The sequence below is a fragment of the Giraffa tippelskirchi genome, chromosome 7, assembly GCF_054371585.1.
Source record: "Giraffa tippelskirchi isolate mGirTip1 chromosome 7, T2T-mGirTip1v1.2.pri, whole genome shotgun sequence".
NCBI classification, from domain to species: domain Eukaryota; kingdom Metazoa; phylum Chordata; class Mammalia; order Artiodactyla; family Giraffidae; genus Giraffa; species Giraffa tippelskirchi.
The window spans coordinates 151,891,172-151,914,201 of record NC_137281.1 but is presented as its reverse complement, the minus strand read 5'-3'; the positions used below and the strand labels follow the sequence as shown (position 1 = coordinate 151,914,201).

The window sequence follows — 23,030 nt, the reverse complement described above, 5'->3', positions numbered from 1 at the left end:
TTGAATTAAAAAAAAATGACTCAGTACATTCTATTTTCAACCTATCATGATTTTAAAAAAAGTTTTAAATTGTATGATCCCAGTGAGTGATGGCCTAATTTAGCTGCATGTAAGTGTAATTTGGGGCTACCACACTTGTTTTGATTGATTTGAGTTCTTTTATTCCAAGAGACTTGCCTTACATCTTCTGACTGTGGAAAATTGATTACTTGTCCTCTCAGTATCAGTTCATAAAACACCTAAATTATCCTGAAATGAATGAGTTCATCAAGACATGCAAGAATATGTCAAGCTAATTTCCCAATAGAGGTAAGTGGGGCATGGCTTAATTGAGAGTCTGAGAAATTCAGGTGAAATCCTATTAAATCTATTCTTTTGTTTACTCAGTAAAAGCAAAACTTTATAATATCAGTTAGAGTTTAGTGTGGGAAATAGAACTGCTTTAGGTATTTTATACAATAGTTGTCTATGATATTGACAGATGTGGGCCTGCCTCGGCTTCCGGGAAAGGATGGATAGCACAAAGGGGGAGATTCACTGCAGAACAGAATACACTTAAAATCTTTCATGACCTTGCCCAGGTGGCACTAGTGGTAAAGAATCCACCTGCCAATGCAGGAGATGTGAGTGACATAGGTTCAGTCCCTGGGTTGGGAAGATCCCCTGAAGGAGGAAATGGCACCCCACTCAAGTATTCTCGCTGGGAGAATCCCTTGGACAGAAGAGCCTGTTGGGCCACAGTCCATGTGATTGCAAAGAGGTGGCCACTGCTGAGCCTCTGAGCACACATAGCATGTACCCTTGCTGGCCAGCAGCAAAAAGCCTCATTAGCAAGTATATGGTCGCTGCCTCTCTTCCACATTCTAAGTCTCTCTGCATTGCATCTAATTTGCCCTGGAACTGGGCACAAGGGAGTACTGAGCATTTGGTTTTGTAACCTCCGTGAAATTAGGGGAGTATAGTAGAAACAGTGCTAGGGGCTGTCTGCTATCGGGTCATACACAATAATGCAGTAATCAGGTTTTTCTCTTAGTTGAGAAACATGACTTTCACTTCTTTTCTTTCATAGCCTTTGAGCCTAGCCTTGTTGTGACTCAGCAAACGCAGGTTGAGTTCTTGTTTAGGTCTAATGACACATTTACAAATATGTAATGTTATATTCAATCTGTAATTTCTTTGAAGGCCTTTTTTTTAGCTTCCTGTCCATTTTAGTTTAGTTGTGTTGTTGTTCAATCCCTCAGTCGTGTCCGACTCTTTGTGACCCCATGGACTGCAGCACACTAGGCTTCACTGACCCTCACTATCTCTCGGAGTTTGTCCAAACTCATGTCCATTGAGTGGGTGATGCCATCCAACAATCTCATCCTCTGTCATCCCTGTTTCCTCCTGCCTTCAATCTTTCACAGCATCAGGGTCTTTCTCAATGAGTCGGCTCTTCACATCAGGTGGCCAAAGTATTGTAGCTTCAGCATCAGTCCTTCATATGAATATTCAGGACTCATTTCCTTTAGGATGGACTGGTTGGATCTCCTTGCAGTCCACGGGACTCTCAAGAGTCTTCTCCAGCACCACAGTTCAAAAGCATCAATGCTTCAGCGCTCAGCTTTCTTTATAGTACAACTCTCACATCCATACATGACCACTGGAAAAACCATAGCTTTGACTATAAGGACCTTTGTTGGCAAAGTAATGTCTCTGCTTTTTAATATGTTGTCTAGGTTTAGCATAGCTTTTCTTCAAAGGAGCAAGTGTCTTTTAATTTCATGGCTGTCACTGTCCACAGTGATTTTTGGAGCCCAAGAAAAAGTTAAATCATTTATAAATGCAGTTAACCAGTCACATGGAAATGAAAATGTTCCAACATGCTGGAATAGAGTTTAATTTCAGTAAAACAAAAATTTAAAATTTTATTTTTTCTGTACTTGAGCTTGTCGTCTTCCTCATTGGGCTGTTTGCACTCCTTTTGAGTACTATGTTATTATTTTCTTCAATCAGTGTTTTCATCTTGTCCCTGCTTTAAGGAAGTCATATTTTAGACTATCATATTAAAGATGAGTAATTGAATTCTATTTCAAAATGATTTTCTACTTGTGACTTATTTGCTGTTTATTAGCTTTATTGTCACTGTTTTTGTCCTTGTAATGAATTGAACTTTATGCCTTAAAGATAATTTTTGCTTCAGTGTATCAATTTGATACATTTAGATATTTCCTACTTTTATTCTATTGGGTTTCTAGAAGCTGTATTATTAAACAGATTATTCTGTTGTGGTTTACATGTTTTTAAATGATAAATACTATAATTAAGCACTGTGTTTCCAACCAAGGGTTTTTAAACCAAAGTATTTTATGCTTAAAATGAAGTTGTCATCAGTGCCAAGATGTAAAAACTCTTAATCTCTATAATAATTAAAAATTTTAAATATTCTTTGTGTTTGGTAAAATGAGTATAATAGAAACACCATGTAATTTTATAGTATATGTGTTTGCTCTAGTACATTAAAAGGTTTGTATGTGTATGTACAACTGTTGTATTTTTTATTAGTAAACACAAGCCTCACAAGTTATTATATTTCTATTTGGCTTGCCCCTAATTTTTTTTCAAACATTACAGAAACAAATTATTTTGAATTCTTATGAAAGGCTTTATTTGTGCATATTTGTCAGAGGCGTCTTGTGGTCAGATTCTCTTATTAATCTTTTTCCTCTTCTCCACACTTGTTTCTGGATTCCCTGGTAGCTCAGCTGGTAAAGAATTTGCCTGCAATGTGGGAGACCCCGGTTCAATTCCTGGGTTGGGAAGATCCACTGGAGAAGGGATAGGCTACCCACTCCAATATTCTTGGGCTTCCCTAGTGGCTCAGCTGGTAAAGAATCCACCTGCAATGTGGGAGACCTGGGTTCGATCTTGGGTTGGGAAGATCCCTTGGAGTAAGGGAACGACTACCACTCCAGTATTCTGGCCTTGAGAGTTCCTTGGACTGTATAGTCCATGGGGTTGCAAAAGATTCGGACACGACTGAGCGACTTTCACTCATACTCCTTTCAACCCTGTTTCCCCTATCAGCACCAGTGTTAAGGACATGTCTTTCTTGATAGAAGGCATCAAAGGCAAACAGGACAGGAGTGCTAGGCACGCTTTTGCCTGAGTGGCATTGGTCATTGTTTCAGTTCGGGATCGGCTGTCAGGAGCAATCGTTTTCTGTCTGTTTCTCTCTCTTCCCCATGCTGCCCTCTCTTTCTCTGTCTATTACATTCAGTAGCAGCCATTCAGTCACCTTCTTTTTATTGCCTTTGTCGCTCCTTAATGTTGTTAGTTCAGGGGTCTTTCCTTTGGACAAATAATTAGTGTTAGAAACAATTACATAACCAGATAAAGACACTGAAAAGTGAAATGTAAGTATATATTTGGTAGCACAAATAGGGAAGAGAGGCAAAATTTGAAATAGAGAAGAAACAATTGCTTGCATATATCACATTTATTCAAGGTAATGGTTACATGTCTGTTTCCCCAACTAGGTTGTATGGATATCTAGAGTAGTAAAACATAGAGCCATGCTGATGATTCATTTTTGTGTCTTGGCAGCTTGGTTGTTGCTGAATGCAGTAAGTGTTTATTGGACTGAATGGAAACATATCTGTATTTTCTTTAGAAAGTCTGAAAAGTAGTTTTTCTTTTCTTTTCCTTTTCTAGTCTCTTAAATGCCACAGTTGGTTCTTGTCTATTTTAAAGCAGCTCCATCAAATTTGTTCCTAAAACTAAACTCAGATGAGAGAAGAATTGGTTCTCAAAGTCCATTCCTGCTTCAAAAGGATGATCTTCAATTATTTTTAATGTTGCTATAATATTTTAATATCCTAGTGTTAGGATAATGTCCTTTGGTGATTATTCTTTCTCAGGCACATATCTGATCATGTTACTCCCTTGCTCAAAAACTATTGAGAGCTCCAACTGGATTTTAACATCCCCCCAAACCTGATTTCTCAACTTACTTTCCAATCGTTTATAGCCCTCTTGAGCTATTACTGTTTTGGGGGGGTGCAGGCAAAGAGTGAGTTTGTTAGCGATAGTATGCTTGTGAGAGATACAAGTGGGCAGGTGAGAGGTTGAGCTGTTACTCTTTGTGAGCAGCCTCTGCTGGTTCGCTCATTCTGTGGCTCTTGCCTGTGCTGTCGTTGGTCACGGGTGCTTATTTCCTTTCCACCAGTGACCAGATCATTTTTTTCTTCACACTTTAGTTCGCCTGTTGTGTCCTTATTTTATATCTCCTTCTTTATAAGGTCTTGCTGATCAGAACAGGTTCTCTTAAATTTAGTGACTTAACTCCTATTTCTATAGCTACCATGGTGCTTACCACTGGCTCTCATGTTTTCCCCAATCAGTATTTCTCATTCAGTACTTTTCCTGGTTCTGTTTTAACCCAGCTTATCCTGTAGTTCTCTCTCTTTCAAAAAAAAGTTCTGGAAACATCTATGCATCAGGGATTGTATAGTTCCTGTTCAGGATTTCCTTCTGTCTCAGGAAGGAACATGGCAATTTCTTTAACTATTGAAAACGGTTGTGTGGCTGTTATCCAGTAATATGGTGAAGTGGAATCAATATCAGTTTGAATAGTAGGGACCCTATGGCTAGTTCTTTCTCAGCTGAAAACTCGCCTCCTTATCTTGGATCGATCACTTTATCTTCCACTGCCTTCAGTTTCCTTATCTCTGAAATGTAGGTGTTGGATTGCTTCTCTAATTCTAACATTGTTTCTAGATAGTAATAAAAAGATTTCTTGAAACGTGCCAGTGATTCTTCCACATGCTTTATCTAAGTGATCTCATGTAGGTCATCATTCTTCTGTATTGTAGATGTTATTGAGTCCATTTTATAAATTTACTTGTTACTTAGGTTCACAGACAGACAGTAAGCAATTCGTCTAAGGTCATAGACTGGCAGAGTTAGGATCTGAACTGGTGTCTGTTAGCCATGCGCTTTCCATGGTATGCTACTGTCTCCCTGTAGATGTTACTTTTGAGCCTTTTAAGTCTAGCTGTTTTTTCATTACTGTTACAAGTTTTCACATGAAGCACATAATACTATATGTGGAAATGTTTACTTTAAATTTATACCATTCACTGTAACCCACTCCAGTGTTCTTGCCTGGAGAATCCCATGGACAGAGGAGCCTAGTGGGCTATGGTCCACAAGGTCACAAAGAGTCGGACACGACTGAGTGACTGAACACCCATTTACTGTACCCTGGTTTATTTGGAGCCAGGTTTTCATTTTAAAATGTTCACTAAGGTGCCCAATCTTTTGTGTGTATTGACTGTCAATTAAGAGTAGAGGAGAAATTGTATTTAACTGTATTTTAGTTACATCAGTGAACAAATGATCATTGTTACCACCTACACCATAGGTGTAGGACTTTTTGTCCCTAATCCTTCATGGAAAATGTTTTAAATGTAGGCTTAACAATTCTTCATGAATATGAGAAATAGGAAGAAGGTGGGTGGAAAGATTTTTGTATGCTAGACAAAGCTGCTTTCTTAATTCTGTAAATTTGCTCCATTATTCCCCTACCATATCCAATTTTTCCACTTTTGTAATTTCAAGCAATAAATATCCTTTCATAATCAAAATATGTAAAATTATGATCTTAGATGTGTGATCGGTTAAAGCTGGAGTTTATGGTGGGTCCTATCCATGTTATATTTTTAATAGAATATCTCTTTTTTTTGTCTAATTTGTATTTTAATGCCTTATTCATATGAATGGGCTATCTAGTTTTCTTAGAATTTAACCACTGCAGCTATTAAAAAGGGAGCCAGTGGCAGCCAAAGCCAATCAATTTTAAAGGGAGAGTGTTTTTTCCTACTATCTTCTATATGCATTATTTTACAGGTATTATGTGTAGTTAATTGTTTTTTAATTATGAACTTATTTAGGGCCTTATTATCTTTTTTCCTTTCTGTCTGTCCTTTGGCCATTTTATTAATGGGAAGAGAGAAGTTAAGTTAGTAGACCTGAGGCAGCTTTCCTCAGGAGGGTCTACTTGCAAGGTAGGTGTTTCTCTGGCAACCAGGAACTTGAGTGATAATCATGTCTCTACACTGATATGAAATCTTCCCTAAGTAATAAGGGTAGCTCACTGTGCCTGGACGTTTTGTACAAACAGAATGTGGTTTCTGCTGAACACCTGCTTTCTTTCTAAGAGTCTGAGATTTTGGTATACAATACTAGACCCAAGAACCTGCCTGCAAATGCAGGAGACATCAGAGACACGGATTCCATCCCTGGGTTGGGAAGATCCCCTGGAGGAGGGCATGGCAACCCTCTCCAGTATTCTTGCCTGGAGAATCCTCATGGACAGAGGAACCTGGTGGGCTACAGTCCACGGGGTCACCAAAAGTCGGACATGATTGAATCGACTGAGCACACACACGAGGCAGATACCTAAGTGACCGGCCCCTCATTAAACCTTTGGGCACTGAGTCTCTAAGGAGCTTCCCTGGTAGACAGCACTTCACGAGTGTCAGAATTCATGGCTGGAAGGACTGAGCACGTCTCGTGTGACCTCCTGGAAGGAGGCTCTTGGAGACTCGCGCCTGGTTTCCTGGTCTGCCCTGCATGCCCTCTTCCCTTGGCCGATTTCGCCTTGTGTCTTCTCGCTTTAATAAATCTCAGCATAAGTATAACCGTATGCTTCTATTCTGCTGAGACTGTTAACACAGCTACCCATCAATTTATTTTCCCATCCGAAGAAGGCAAGAGAAAAATCCATTCAAATGGACAAAGTTTTAGTAAATTGGAGCATTCGTAAATTTTTTGGTAATGTAACCTGAAGGAAATCAGAGCATGCTACCCCAAATTATGCCATGTTGGTGTATTGATTTTATTCAGCTGAGGGCGCTTGAGAACCAGTAGGTGCAGAAAAGGGGTCTGTGCCTCCTCATTGTACCTAAAAATAAGTCAGTATTTCTCACGAGGAAGGTGCCCTCCCTGTACCAGGAAAAGAAGAGCATTCTCATCAAGGAAAACTGGGAGTTGATGCCAAAATGGATCTGTACAAACAAACCTAAAAAAACCCTTGTCGTTCAGTGGCTCAGTTGTGTCCAACTCCTTGCAATCCAATGGACTGCAGCACGCCAGGCTTCCCTGTCCTGTATTTCCTGGAGTTTGCTCAAGCTCATGTCCACTGAGTTGGTGATGCCATCCAATCATCTCATACTCTGTCGTCCCCTTCTCCTGTCTTCGCACTAGGTGGCCAAAGTACTGGAGCTTCAGCATCAGTCCTCTTATTTTCCATTCATTTTCCCCATAGATTTCCTAGTCACTTTTCCATTATTAAATCCCTTTTCTTTTATCTTGTCGTCTCCATAAATTCTTTATTAACAAGTATATAAGCTCTCAGTCCTAACCACTTCTTTGGGTCTTCTTTTTTCCTGTGATGGCTCCTATGTGTACATTAAAGTATTAAATAAAATTCATATTCTTTTCTCCCGTGAATCTGTCTTATGTTAGTTTAATTATCAGGTGCATCCACAGACTCTGAAAGGTTCCCTATAGGATTCTCAAGTTTTTCCCTCCCCTCCAGCTGGAAGGAATTCTTGGTAAAAAGTATGTTTCTGTTACTTTGGTTTGTTCTTATCTTTGATAGTACTTATATAGTGGAAAATAAATAATGGGTTAATTGTTATAAAGTTTAATGATCTGGTTTAGTAGCTGAGATAATTTTACATAGTTTAAATATAAAAAAGTTCTTCAGGGTAGAAGATGCTTCCAGGAATGTATGATGGTATTGTTGGAATTGAAAATCATCATAATGGAATAAATAATAAAATTGCTTTCCATTTAATGTTTCACACAGTACATAGGAGGGTACTAATGTTTACTGTATGTGCCTACCGTGATAGCATTTATCCCTGCGTTAATGAGGTACGTGTATGCTTCGTGTGTGCTCTCTGTGTGTGTTTATGGGAGGAATTGTTTTGAGGGTTCTATAGAATAATCTTTTGATTGATAAGGGAGAAATGTTTATTATAATTAGATGATTCTGATTGGTTTTTCAAGGAAGATAGATTAAAGAGAATGTCAAAAAAGTGACTGAGTAGACTCCACCAAGGAATGAGGAATGAGCATAGGAAGGAATTCTCTGGTAAGTTTTACCTGAAGCATGATGCAGTCAGGTTGACAGGAGCAAAGCAGTAGCAACAGTTTCCAGACTCAGGGCAGTTGAAGGCTGTGTTCATCCTGTTCACACTGAAACTTACCTTCCCATCAAGAATGATAACCACCCTGTTTATAATAAGAACCACCCCTTTTCTGTTCACTTACACTCACATATCCAGTCAGTGCCACGATGTTTTCACATATTCTTCAAAGTGAATTATTGTCTGGTATCTGTTAATATGAAAGTCCGCAGTTTTAAAATGTGAGAACAGAAGGAATTAATTTTGGTAAGCCCTGGGCTTGCATTTATTAATCCTGTGCCTATTCTTGTTGCTCTGTAATTAACAGAGGATAACTAATGCTGGATTTATTTTAATTCTGGATTCAAAAGAGTTGCTGGAGAAATTTGAAGAATTTCATCTACTCTTGGGTCCTTTGTAAATTTGAGATAATCTAATTGTAACCTTACTTCTGTTTGTCAGCTTTTAAACATTTCTCTCTTGTTCATTTTCTCTTTTCTTACAGCAGCTATTTCTGACTCTCTCACTGTGTTTAAATACCCAAGTCCAGCTCCATTTTTATCCTCCCTCAGTGGAGATTTACTGCTATTTTAATAGGACTGTCTTTTGATTCGGAGTTGGGCATCCAGTGAATTCTCTTTTTTGATGTGCTAAAATTAAGATGCCTGTGGGATTATCAAGTGTAGAGAGTCATTATGCAACTAGATATTTAAAAATCTGGAGTTAAAATCAGTCTGGTTCTGAATTAGGAATCACTTAGATCTCTGTTTACCTACATACTTATTTACCACTAAAGAAATTTTATAGACAGAATGATGCTTAATACTAGAACCCTGTACAGTTATCTCTATTTAAAAGCCAAATAGTTGAAGAGACCCAGGAAAGGAGATTATGAAAGAAAAAGGAGAACTAGTGAGGAGTGTATTATGAAAGTCAAGGAAGAAGAGATGTAGGAATAAGAAGTGATTGGCAGTGTCACATGCAACAAGGATGTTAGGAAAGATTTATAGAGCCTACTGTATTTGGCTTTAGGTTATCTTTGGGGATCTTGATGAGAGTTATTTTAATTGTGTGGTCAGGCTGGAAACCAGAGCCAGTGAACTGAGAAGTGGATTGGAAATAAGATTGTAGGGCATCAAGTGTGGGCTGCTCTTTGCAGGAGTTTTTAACAGGAAGAGGACAGGATACTGGTTAGAAGATCATGTCAGATTGACAAAGGTTTTGTTTGTTTCACTTAAAAAATTAGTTAGTTTTTTTTTTTTTTTTTTAAAGATGAAAATAGTAGAGAAGAATGATATAGTAGGAAAAGGGAAGGCATAACTGGTGTAGTGAAGTCCTTGATGAATGTGGAAGGAAGTAACCAAGGTAGGCTGATTTGTCCCAAGAAGAAAGGTCCCTTTTCCTTAACCACTGTGAAGATTCAGGATGGTACATGTAGGAAATCTGGGGGGTGTCTTGCCTAATAGCCCCAATGTTATTTTTTAGGGGAGAGGTAGATTATTATATATGCTACAGTGAGTGAAAAAGCTGGTAGGTTCAGAGAGAACATGCTGGATTGGTTAAGGGCATGGCTGAAGAATTTCTGGGTGCTGAGGATGGCTTTCAGTCTCTCATCACATCCCCTGATACTCATTTGTGATTTTTCTTGGAGGACTCAGTAACCTGATATGGGAAATAGATTTTTTTTAGGTCCTACAGAGATGTTGGTTTTGCTATTTAAGTTCGGTAGATGAATAGGTTTTAAAGGAGTTTGAGATGTAAGCAAGAGAGTGGCTAAAGCGAAATAAGTAAGTTAGGTTAAAGAGCCTGGATCTAAAGCCAGTAAAAGGAATATCATCTCCTTTTGGCATCCTCTTGGCATCTCCTCAGAAATGGAGTTTTAATAAAGCATTTGGACAGTAACTTGAAGTAGAGGATTTATTTGACAAAAACAGGACTATGTTCAGCAATGTAGAACTGAACATTATTTTTCATACAAAGTTAAAAGCACATTGTATTTCCTTCCTGACCACTTGCCCAGTCCCCATCTCTTCGAGATAGAAAAGCTTCATCTAAATTATTTCATCTGATTGATGACTATCATTTATAACTTTATTGCTACTTCTGTCTTGGGTATTCCTTTGGAAAAGGTGTATGGATTAATTACATATTCTAATGTATTGTTTATAGATTATAAGATAAAGTCAAGCATGTATCTGCTGGTACTTTTTAAGTTGACCTGTCTTTATACTTAGAAATGTCTCTTAATAGTAGACTTCCCTGGTGGCTCAGATGGTAAAGGCTCTCCTGCAATGCAGGATCCCTGGGTCGGGAAGATCCCTTGGAGAAGGAAATGGCAACCCACTCCAGTATTCTTGCCTGGAGAACTCCATAAACAGAGGCGCCTGGCAGGCTACAGTCCGTGGGGTTGCAAAGAGTCAGGCATGACTGAGCAACTATCACTCCTCTTGGCAATGAAGAGCAGATGTATTAGGAGAAAAGGGAATTGGGCAGGTGGGTAGATAAAGCCAGAGGAGGAGATAATGGGGGGGTGGGGGGAGGAGGTTGGATATACTCTTGCTTCAAAGGTGACGGTTCTGAAAAAAGAAACACTAGGATAGGTCTACAGGAGTGAGTGACTGTAGACACGTGGAGTTAGGGTCCATCTGGAAATCTGAAAGCTTAGTAAAGAGTTGAAAACATGGGCTCTGGACTCAGACTGTCTGAGTCTGAATTCTGTGCCCTCGCTTGTTAGGTATGGTGATCTTGGGCAAGTTCTAAGTGGTGGTTGACTGTCACTCAAATCAAGATAGTAAGAGTGCCTTACTTTAGCTTTGTGGTGGGATTGAGTGAAGTAATTCATATAAAGCATTTGCGCTATCCCTTGCACAACTTAACTGCTCAATAAACCTTAGTTGTAGTCGTTGTTGTTATTATTATTGCTGACTCTGTCTCATTTAGATCGCAACTTTTTAAAAATTAATTAATTTATTTTAATTGGAGGCTAATTGCTTTATGATATTGTACTGGTTTTTGCCATACACTGACATGAATCAGCCATGGGTGCACATGTGTCCCCCATCCTGAACCCCCTTCCCTCTCCCTCCCCATCCCCTCCCTCAGGGTTGTCCCACTGCACTGGCCCTGAGCACCCTGTCTCATGCATCGAACTTCGACTGGTACAGATCTCAACTCTTATGTCACCACCTAAGAGAGACCCTCCCCAGTCACACTGTAGAATATAGACCCGTTCAAATAACTCTCCATCATATTTTAGCACCTTGTAGTATCCACTGTTGTAATTTAGTTGTTAGTGTGAATATCTCCTCAGTTAGATTACCATCTTTGGTGTTGAAGCCAGATCTTATTAACCTTTTTAAAAACTATGTGCCTAACATATCAGAAGTATAACTACTCTCCCAGGTCTTTGTTGTGGGAGGAAAAATGGGATCTCTCTGTTGATGTAGAAACCACTTGAATACTGCTTGTTTAATAAAGTTGACTTCTGGCATAGTGGTAAAACTTTTAGATAAGGGCAAAAGGGGAAACCACCATCACTAGGATTTTCTGATCTCATTTTAGAATTTTCCACACAAACAAGTGCACAGTTCTCAATTTACTGTTTTGTTTGGGTGGAAAAAGGAGTGACTCATCTCTTCCAAGCTGCATTGGATTTAGCAAACAGAGCAAATGCAAACCTCTTGTTTTCGAGGCATTATTTATATGTTGTTGCCATAATGTCAAATCATGACTTTAATCATGAGAGAAATTATATTTAACTTGATTTGAGCCACAGTTGAGGGATGCTGAATCTGGAACTGATAATCTACTGTTAGAGGAGTTTTTTAAATGTTTCCAGTCTGTTTATAGGTGCTTCAGTACAATGTAGGTGATATTTTATTGTTTGTCCAGCTCACAGTCATTTTAGCTTCCTGAACCCAATCTTACTTGAACATATGACCTTTTCATGTTACTTCTGTAACCACAGGTATTTGAAACTAAAAGCTCAGAAGGAGCAGCTTATGAGATACATTGTAGGCACTTATTTCTTCTGAACTTCTCACTGGCTTCCAGAGCTTTACAAGAGTGTCTTAACTTTGAGGAGGATAACATTCTTTTGTTTGTATAAAATGTTATATAAATGTACTCTCATTTTTGAAGTTAAAAATCAGTGTTTGCTCACTCTTCTCAGATTAAAAATACATTTGAATCATGATGATTTAGTGTAAGTTCCAAGTGTGTTATTGACCAACTTCTGCTTTGGGGAGGTGGCTCCCCTGGTGGCTCAGTTGGTGAAGAGTCTGCCTGCCAGTGCAGGAGAAACTGGTTCCCTCCTGGGTGGGGAAGATCCCCTGGAGAAGGAAGTGGCAACCCACTCCAGTATTCTTGCCTGGGAAATCTCATGGACTGAGGAGCTGGCGGGCTACAGTCCATAGGGTCGCAAGAGTTGGACCTGACTTAGCGGCTAAACCACTGCTACCACTGGTTTAGAGAAACTAGATTTTAAGAGTTCAAGTTCTTTTCTTGAATAGGTAAGTATCCCACATAAATTTAAGTTTATAAATTGAAAATCTGTCCTTCATTGATTTGTATAAGGTTGACGTAAGTTTATCAACTTATAACATTATGTATTTCCAGTCAAATAACCTATCTATAAGTAATTTATCACTTTTAAATGGATTTTCACATTACAGTATTGTCTATACTGGTGCTTCTATCATCAATGTTCTTTTTTTTTGTTACAGATTTCTATTTTATTATCACAAAATTTTATTTGCTGTCAGAAAGTGAAGAATTATATGATGGCATATAATTGCTCTGACAATCTGACAAATTCTAAAACATTGACATTTCTTTCATTGTACAAGACACTAGATTCTTACTAAAGTAATACATGTTGTTTTTCTCATCAACAAGGCTTTCTGTTTTAGTGACAGTCAATTGGGGAAAAAAAAAATATTTTCCCTTCTTGAATAATGAAGCAGTCTAAAAATGAAAATATTTTTATAACAAATTATTCTCAATTAATATGATCATGAACTACATGGAAAAGGATCATATTTTCTAGATGGATTGCTAATTTGATGACATGAGTGACTCCTGTTTGATGATATATTACACATCCAATGTTAACAAGAACATGTTTCTGATCCTTCACATGCTTTATTCCTAGAATTTAACCCGTGAATTGGAGAACAGGGAAAAACAGCAGCTAGAGATGTTGGATGAACTAAAGGAGATCCAGAAGCACTTTGAGACGTGTGACGCCAAACAGCAGCGAGCTGACCTGCAGATCACGAAGCTGACTCAGCACGCCGAGGAGGCCACCAAGCAGGCGGAGCAGTACCTTCTGGAGTTCCAGCAGTCCGAGGGCCTGAGACAGGAGGCAGAGAAGAGGAGAGAGGAGCTGAAGCTGAGGGCTCAGGAGGCCATTAGGCAGTGGAAGCTTAAGCATAAGAAGTTAGAACGCACGCTGGAGAAACAATCTGAAAGTCTCGATCAACTGTCAGACAAGAATAATCAGGTACAAAAGCCACATTCCCGAGGAAGGATTTCTGCCGTGACCAACCGTTCACTCACTTGTCCTTTGAACAAACTCTTGAGTGCCGTGCTGTGTGTAACCTATCAAGAGGTTCTTGATAGAAGAGTCTCTGTGTCTTGACTATCTCAAGGTACGCAGGTAAAATCTTTGTAAAGCCTTTGTAGTAGTTTAACATTCTGTGGCTTTGCAGAGTTAACCCTTAAAACAGACCCACTCTCCTCCTCTAGTTTAGCTTTTAGTTCCCTAGTACTGCCCGTGCTAAGTCACTCAGTCATGTCTGATTCTTTGTGACCCAATGGACTGTAGCCTGCGAGGCTCCTCTGTCCATGGGAGTGGATTGCCATGCCCTAATTTGAAATTATTCTTTAATATCCAAATGGAAGAAAATCACAAAATCTTCCTTAATATCACATGTCTTTTCCTCCAATGAATATATTTTAAAATCTCATTTATTTGTATATCTCAACTTCAGTATTGGTTGGAAAGAAGCATTTAAGATGCAGTCATTACTACTGGACCATTTTCTGACAGCAACTGTAATTTTAGTTAAGTGAGTAACATTGATAATCTCACTGAGCAGTACTGTCAGATCTCAAGCCTCTTGAAGACTTTTGTGCTCCTTTGATAGCAACAAAAAGCATTTCATTGATCTGTGTATGCATTTAATGTCATCTTTTCTCTTGTATAATCAGTTATTTTAAATGGATTTTATGCTCCTATGTTGATTCTCAACTGTATCTTTGCATTGAATTAAACCCAGATGTTTATAAGATAATAAGCAGGAAAGTCATGATTGATTTTTATCCATGTTTAGTCTTGGTTTATCACTTCTGCATTGTCATTTGTCACTTGTCAAGAACTCTGATTGTTTCAGAAGAATAATCATTTGAATAAGTTGACTTTCTTTCAAAAGAAAGCAAAATGTAGGGCAATTACACCTATAAAATCATTTGTCAGCACTTAAGAATGATGGATGCTTATTTCATGACAGATGAGCTGTCATGGACACAATGCTTTCATTTTTACATACGAATTTCTTGGACATATAAAAGATGGAGGAAGTGATCACTTTGCACTGACTGTGGAATGCTTTTCACTTTAACCCACCTGACACTTAATAGGTGACTGGTTGCCCCAAGGTAAAGCCCTTCTGAAGCTTTCAGACTTGAATCTGAATTGATTTGATTCCAGGAAATTGGTCTACCTTGATTATTCTGTTGTCAGCCTGGTTCGGCAATTGGTTCAATGAGTCTGCCTATAACGGAGATGGGGAGAGAGAAGAGTGGTTGGGGAAATTGATTGATTGAGAGCCATCTGGGGATTTTACTTAATGAGAGGAAATTTAGAAGAGCCCATGTCATCAGACAGTATCCTAATCCAGGAGAGTTTTCTCGATTGAGCTTTTTAGACTATTAAAAATTGTTAAACAATCACTTCCCAGAATATTCCTGCTAAAATTATTTTTATCACTTAGCATTGCTAATGATAAGCAAAGAAGTAGTTTTAAAGTGATTGCCACAGTTAGGGTAGTATTACAATTATCACAGCAGGCATTGTAATTTCCACTTTAAAAGCCTTAAAAATTAATGCAGCATGTCTCAGTTAGAGCAGTGGTTAATCAAAGAAGAAAGGGTAACAGATATTTTATTGCAAGTTCAACTGTCCAATAAGTCTGTGATATGGAAATACATTGTAAATAACTTTGGAAAAAGTATATCTTTAATGCCTTACTGAATAATGTCTGAAGAATATTTAATTTTGAATAAAGCAGAAAACTGCCTTAGGGCAGTAGTAAGACAGTCTACTCATTTTTTGGTTTTTTTTTTAGGACTAATCACTTTCCAAGAGTGACTCCAGGGTATATTTGGAAATGTATGTTAAAGTAAAAATGATACTGGTTTACAAATAAAGCATATTATAGTTTAGGGAATGAATTAATTGTTTAATAAATAACCTTATTGAGCCCTTTCATGTGCTCAACAGATGCAGTCTTTGCATTTTCAAAATAGTCCCTTGCCTATTTCCATCTTTCTTTTTTTCAGCTTCACTTATTTTCTGCTTTACAATGTGCCACTTAAAAATTCATTAGAAAGCCAAAAGCTTTTATTCTCTTAACTATTGCTCTTTTTTTTTTTTCCTGCTTTTTACATTGCATTATGGAATCTTGGTAAGATGTCAGATATATATCATATTACAAAACTGCTTCATTAGTGAAGAATATGGCACATCAAACAAATAGCATATCATTGCAGAAAAAATCCAGACAGGTCAGTATGTATACTTTCCTTAAAAAACAATGACATGAATGTTTACATCAGGGAATCATGATATTCTTCGGAGATATATAGATGGCCTGACATTCTATCGATATATATAACATTCGCTAGAAGGCCTAGCATTCTATTAATATAAATAATCTAGTCAAGAATTGTGATATTTTTGCCTTTTTTTCTTTTAAAGTGCTTTTGAAGTCATTGGTTTTTATATGTGCTTTGAAAATAATAAGGAAAAAATTTTCAATTTGCATTTTGATCATAATGTATGCTTTTCTGAATGTTTCCAAATTCATATTTTTTTTTTTTAACATGGATAATGGGAATGATTCTTAGGTTTTGTTTTGTCTTGTTTTGTCTTATTGAATTGGCAGGATAATTGACTTGCCCATGTATTGAGCTTTTCCCTTGATAATATTTGACTTCGAGAATCTTAAATTGCCATCTTTTCCTTCTGTGTATTGCCTTCATGCTGAGGGAAATAAAAGAGCTGTATGTAATATATACTATCTTTTCAAATGCGAATTTCTTAATGGTTGAAAAGTAAAGAGGATCAGTGCTAAGTGCACACTTTTTAAATGTGTATGCAGTCTTGTCATAAGCAATTTAAGAAAGGCTAGATAGAGTACTGATACGTTAGTATAACCCAACAGTCTCTCTGCATGTTTCCTTCTGTGCAGAAAAATAACTTTTGTTTTCTTTAAAAATTTTTCTTGTCTACCTTTTGGTTCCTTAAAAAAAAAAAGAAAAAAGCTGTACATACTTGATAGTTAGGGCTTTGAGGAGTTGATTCTTGTTCCTATAAATCACCATGGTTTTAAGCAGTGTCATTCCTTTGGTGTCACACCATTTTCAATCTTTCTTTCATAATCTTCCCCTATAGCTCTTCTTCAATGGAAGCAGTGTTCGGTTAGAACATTCCCTTCCCATTTCTCCTGACTACTACTTATGTCTCCATTAAGCCTCCACTTTTCTCAAGAATTTTCACATCTAGCTTCCTTTCAACCTGTTTCATTTCATATAATTTTGCTGTTTTCTTTGGTGATCTCCAAGTTTAAGTCAGCAGTCCATTGGACTCTGTGTTTTTATATTTCACTAACTTCGTGTTGTATGCTAAGTCGCTTCAGTCATGTCCGACTCTGTGTGACCCCATAGACGGCAGCCTACCAGGCTCCCACATCCCTGGGATTCTCCAGGCAAGAACACTGGAGTGGGTTGCCATTTCCTTCTCCAGTGCATAAAAGTGAAAGTGAAGTCACTCAGTCATGCCCGACTTAGCGACCCCATGGACTGTAGCCTGCCAGGCTCCTACATCCATGGGATTTTCCAGGCAAGAGTACTGGAGTGGGGTGCCATCGCCTTCTCCATGTTGTATAGTGACCTTCAAATCACTCTGCAGCTAATTTCTATGGCTAAAATTTGTCATCATCTATAATTTGTGTTCAGATCTTTAGTTTGAAAATTTCAGTCTCTGATTGTCCACATTACTTTTATTCCTTTTTCCTCTTTTAAGTATTACCGTTGGATTTTCATCTTCCCACATTCCATTGGTTGACCAACTGTTTCTTGGAATCAGTTTTTTCCCCTCTCAGACTGGACTTCGTGAAAAGCTAATGTGATGACATGTTCACTGGCATCTTCAGTTTCTTAACTTCCACCCCATACATTTTGCTGACCTTCAATCTGGGATCTACCTCGCTCTCTACTTACTCTGTTGCTGCTCTTGAGTGGTACCAGCAGAACTTACATAGAACATCATGTATGTTGGCTCCTCTAGTGATCTTGGTCTCCTCCCCGACCCCAGCCCAATTCATTCCATCACATTACAAAAAATTAATGTAGTCCATTTGTTAGGCATTAGCCCTCTTCTGATCAAGAACCATTCTTCATCTGAAGGATCAACTATGAAGACTGTTGGGGAGCTTCTGGTAAATTTTACTCATTCCTAAAAAAGATACACTAGGAGGGAGATGTCCTTCTCTGAACATTATTGTGTTTGACAGTGATGCCAGAAATGGCTGAGGCTGTCCTGCGATGATCCTGAGAATGCAGCCTCATTAGGAGGGAAGATATTGCTGAAGGCGATCAGAGCAGTGGTCCTAGAGCCCTGACACTGTGTCTGGAGCAGTTCTTCTTGGAATGATGGTAAATCACCTTGTAGTTTAAGCCAGCTTGAGTTGGAGTTTTGTCTTACTTGCAGCAGAAAAAAATTTAAGCTGATACAAAACATCAATTCTAGGAATAAGGAGCTGTAAGTGAACAAACCTGAAATGATTGACTAAGTGGAGAAGTAGGGTGAGGACAGGGATGATCAGATTTTTCTCAAGGGAAAGCTGAAAAACCTAACTATGCTACTGGAAGTAATTGAGCCATTAGAAGTCATACCTTTGGGTCTTGATGATGTGCTTCAGGGGATGGTATTAAGTGACCAGTAGGTAAATGACTTTGGGCTTCCCTGGTGGCTCAGCTGGTAAAGAATCCACCTGCAATGCAGGAGACCTGGATTCGATCCCTGGGTTGGGAAGATGTCCTGGAGAAGGGAAAGGCTACCCACTCTAGTATTCTGGCCTGGAGAATTCCATGGACGGTATAGGCCATGGGGTTGCAAAGAGTCGGACACGACTGAGCGACTTTCACTTCACTTCAGGAAAACTTCAGGATGTTGGAGTCTGTTGTGTACTTATTGCAGCCATTAGAAAAATCCCAGAAGAGAACGATAAACACAGGTTGAAACTGGCCTGTCTAAAAGCAGAGAGAAAGATCTTGGGGAGACTGAAAATCTGCCATCTTTAGTCCACATTTACTGAGTTTGATTATTTGGAGTCTTTCAGGGTTGGAAAAGCCAAATCGTCTATCCACGCTAAAGTTTGTCCAAGTAAGAGAGGGAGGTAGGACATTTAGCAGAAATTTAAATGAGGTAAAAAAAACAAACCTGATTTCTCACGCCCAGGCACTTCTACTCAAGCATTTCTGGCCAAGGGAGACCCAAGTCCATTGTTTTGAATTCCCTCAAGATAAAGGTTGTTCAACTGAGGGCCCCCAGGAATCTCTGGGATGCTGAGGTGGTGATTAAGACACTGACATTTTCAGACTCAGAGTCAATGTCTAGACACATCTTGGGCTTTGGCTACTAGCCAAGCATTAACCAAAAGAAGATAGAAGTTACTTAGCTTTTAGTACATATTTTGCCAAAGAAATTCCAAACTTGACCAACATAGTCTGTGAATGTCTGCTCTAAGGCTGTCCCTGCTGTCCTGAATTGATGTAATGCTTGGAACACTGAAGGTGAGGGCAAAACCTGGAGAGTTGTAGAGGGTGGCAGAGTCTGAGCTTTGAAGGACTCATCTTGAAACAGCCCATCTCTGCTCTTCCCATCGTGTGACAAAAATAAATATAGTATTTTGCAATCAAAGACATGTTATCTGCTACAACTTCATGAATATATGATTTTTACTGATATCTTCAGGGCTGCATGGAAGTTTCTTAGCTCAAGGCCAGGGGCCTATGTTATCTGTTCCAAAGGTTAATCAGTATGTTTAAGCCACCTCCTCTTATTCTCAGGTCCCTCCTTATGTTATCCTTACAGCCAAGGCTGGATTCTCAGTTTTGTCTTCTTTAATGTGGTGCATAGAGTGACCTCCCAAAGATACATTAGCCTAGTTTCTGGAAGCTGAGAATATGGATGAAATATCAATGCCGTGATGATGTTATATGGCATGGTTGATTTTAAGATGAGGAGATTGTCTGAATGGGCCTAGTCTAATCACAGGAGCCCTTAAAAGCAGATAAATCTTTCTGATTGTTGGGAGAAGGGGAAGTCAGAAGGATTAAAAACTTGAGAAGGATTTGGTGTGGAATGTTACTGGCTGCAGAGACAGAGGAGTCCATAAGCCAAGGAGTGCCAGTGGCTTTTAGAAGCTCAGAAAAACAGCTGGCCCAAAGCTAGCAAAGGTAACCAGGGACCCATGTCCTAGGTGCACAGAACTAAATTTTGCCAACACCATGAATGAGGTTGGAAGTGGATTCTCCCTCAAAGCCTCCAGATAAGAGCCCAGGTTAGCTGACACCTTGATTTTAGCATCAGGGGATGGAAGGCAGAATTGCTTGCCAGGATTGACAACCTATGGAAACAGTGAGATAATAAATGGGTGTTGTTGTTTTAAGCCACAAAATTTGTTGGAATTTGATACACTGCAATAGAAAAAGAATACATTTGCCCTTGTTTAGCCACTCAGTTATGCCCGACTCTTTTTTGATCCCATGGACTGTAGCCCACCAGGCTCCTCTGTCCATGGGATTTCTCAGGCAAGAATACTGGAGTGGGTTGCCATTTCCTTCTCCAACATCCGCTCTTAGGCTTACAATTATTTCTAGCCATTTTTCCTGCCTTAAATTCTCTCTGAAGTGAGCTCTTTCCTCTGTGTTCTAGAGACTTTTCAATCCGGAACAGTAATTTATCAGTGAACCCCTTTCTTCAGTTTTGATCACTATCTTGCTTAAGTACCTCCTGGAGACTCCTGGTTTCTCCTTTAACTTAAATCCCACCCCCTCTCTTTATTTCCCGCTTCCCAGTTGTCTTCATCACAACCCTATGATGTAGCTTTTATTATCCTTATAAAGATAAACAATTTCTTTAAGGCCATAGAACTACTTATGCCTGGGCTGAGAATCCAGTTCTCCTGGTCTGAGCTCAGCTGCTTAATCACTCCCTTTTATTATTTCTCATGTTAGCTTCATGCTCTTTCTCCCTGTTAGAAATTTGAGGAGACCATTTTTTGAAGTGATGGACTCATTTTATCATGAACTGTTTCACACTGAGGTGTAAAATATAAAGTATAAAAATGTCTTAAAGTATTTGCATTTTAACTCATTTCTAATTCTAAAATGAGAATCTTAATTTTTTTTTTTTTTTCTGGGTTCAAACTATGATAGGCATCAGTAAACAAGTACAGAGATGCTATTGGTGTCAGTGTTGGGGGAGAAGGGACAGCTTCAGCTTCCTTAGCTGTTGGATTTTTCATTAGTATCGATGGACGGTGAGGATTTAAGGGTTAGTTCTTGGCCTTTGTCCCTGAGCATAAGCCCTAACCCCCAAAGAGGCTGGCAGAGGGTGATGGCCTTTTGGTCCTTGGACTTTTCTCATGAGTCCCTTCCCAACCTTTCCTACTCTTAAATTAACCTTATTTCTACCTTTATTGAGCTTAAAGACCTCCCCATTACATACTGGTGTGTTTCTTGTCACTGTGGACATTATTTGATTAACAATGACTGACTGTACCAAAACCTTTCTTGCAGAGTATATCTGCATTCTTCTCCGTATTATCTTCCCTGTCTGTTTTGAGGTTTCTTCTTTTAAAAAGTGTGCCATTGAAATGCAAACCATTGTTATTTTAAGTAACATTGTATTATTTTGACCTCTGATAAATAATAACTGAAGTCTTTTTTTTTTTCCCCCATTCTTCTGCTCAATTTTATCTCACATTTAAGTAATTATTTATGATCAATGATTGATACATTTTGGTGATGAAAATCTGAAACATATATCTCAGTGTGGTACTACCTCAGAGCAATTGTATTTTTATGCCTTTTTCTAGCCTAAAAAAGTATTTTTTATTTAAAACCAGAAAAAATACAAAGTATTATTTTATGAATTTTCTTCTCTTTGTGGCTTAAACTTTATTTTGTTTTCTGGCAGCGTATATGGTGAATTTTACAGTAATTTTTGCTTTCTGTTCCTAATCTGATAGATTCTAAAAGAAAGGGATGAACTGAAAAGCCAACTTTATGCAGCGCTACAACAAATAGAGAGTCTTCGAAAGGAATTGAACGATGTGCTGACCAAGCGTGCCCTTCAAGAGGAGGAGCTTCATTGTAAGGAGCAGAAGCTAAGTGATGTTAAGTCTCATCAAGCTGATCTTGAACTGGAAGTCAAGGATTCCCTGGATACCATCCATAGGCTAGAAAGTGAACTGAAAAAACAGAATAAGATTCAAAGCCAGGTGAAAGCTGAGAAAGCTCGCCTGGAGGAGCAGATTGCAGAGCTGAAGGAGAGCCAGGCCAAGGACAAAGCTCAACTCCTTGAGATGCAAGAGGCCATCAAGGACCTGAGTGCCATCCGGGCAGACCTCGCAAATAAATTAGCGGAGGAACAGAGAGCCAGGAAAGAGGTACTCAAGAACCTTTCTGACCTCAAGACACAAGCAAAATCTAAAGATGAGGAAACAGCTACAATCATTACTCAGTTAAAGCTCGAAAGAGATGTTCACCAGAGGGAGCTGGAAGATCTCACATCATCATTGCAGAGTGTGAAAACGAAACACGAACAGAATATCCAGGAGCTGCTGAAGCACTTCAAGAAGGAAAAGAGTGAGGCTGAGAATCATATTAGGACCCTGAAGGTACCTGCGCTGAGTTATCCTGATGATACTGGAGGAAATTTTCTGGTGGCTTATGAAGTTAATAAAGCGTAAACTTTTAGAGATCGTTCTGTATTCCCAAGCACTGAAGGGGAGATAAAACTAACAATAAAGAGGTGTATTCATGCCTGTTCAGCTAGGTTGACATGAGTTATAGTGGCCACCTGGGAGCACCTATTGCAGAGGACTGAAACCCTTTAAAAAGAACGTTTAGCTATCTGGGGAGTTCAGGAAGGGCAGACAGAGGCGGCAGTAAGCCATGGACCGGACACGTGCCCTCATCCAACATTTATGATCTAAAATGTAAAAGGCAAAGGCTTGTCAAGGCCATAGAAGCTATAACCACGGCCCCTGTTAGTATGGGAACGAAAGAGGATCGGCGTATGGGTTTTGTTAAACCAAGGCCTTTTGAGATTTACCCCTTCTTTTCCAAGTCAGAATTGCCTGGGTAAATACATGATTGAGATCGTGCATTTGAGGAAGTATTTCTCAGATGTATATATCATTATATTAACATTTATCACATGCAGGGGAATCATCTCATAACATGATTGTCAGGAGTGTGAGAAATCTATCCCCCCTTCCTGCTTTAGTTTTTCTCTAGAGCGTGCATCATTGTATGATATAGATTTCATACTATTTA

At 38.8% G+C, this 23,030-nt stretch overlaps 1 protein-coding gene across 35 annotated transcripts in view; it reads left to right on the top strand.

The window, feature by feature from the left end:
• CEP128 (centrosomal protein 128) overlaps positions 1–23,030 on the top strand; it is a 459,693-nt gene that overhangs the window by 145,241 nt on the left and 291,422 nt on the right. For 33 of the 35 annotated variants that reach the window (XR_014059627.1, XR_014059626.1, XR_014059628.1 and 30 more), the window contains 2 exons: positions 13,330–13,680; positions 21,719–22,369. Coding sequence is in view for 19 of the 35 variants with exons in the window: in XM_081510600.1 (XP_081366726.1) it covers positions 13,330–13,680; positions 21,719–22,369 (1,002 nt within the window). In the remaining 16 variants the exon portion in view is untranslated. The remainder of the gene's footprint in view (positions 1–13,329; positions 13,681–21,718; positions 22,370–23,030) is intronic. The other 2 variants (XM_081510616.1, XM_081510615.1) reach the window with 1 other exon arrangement.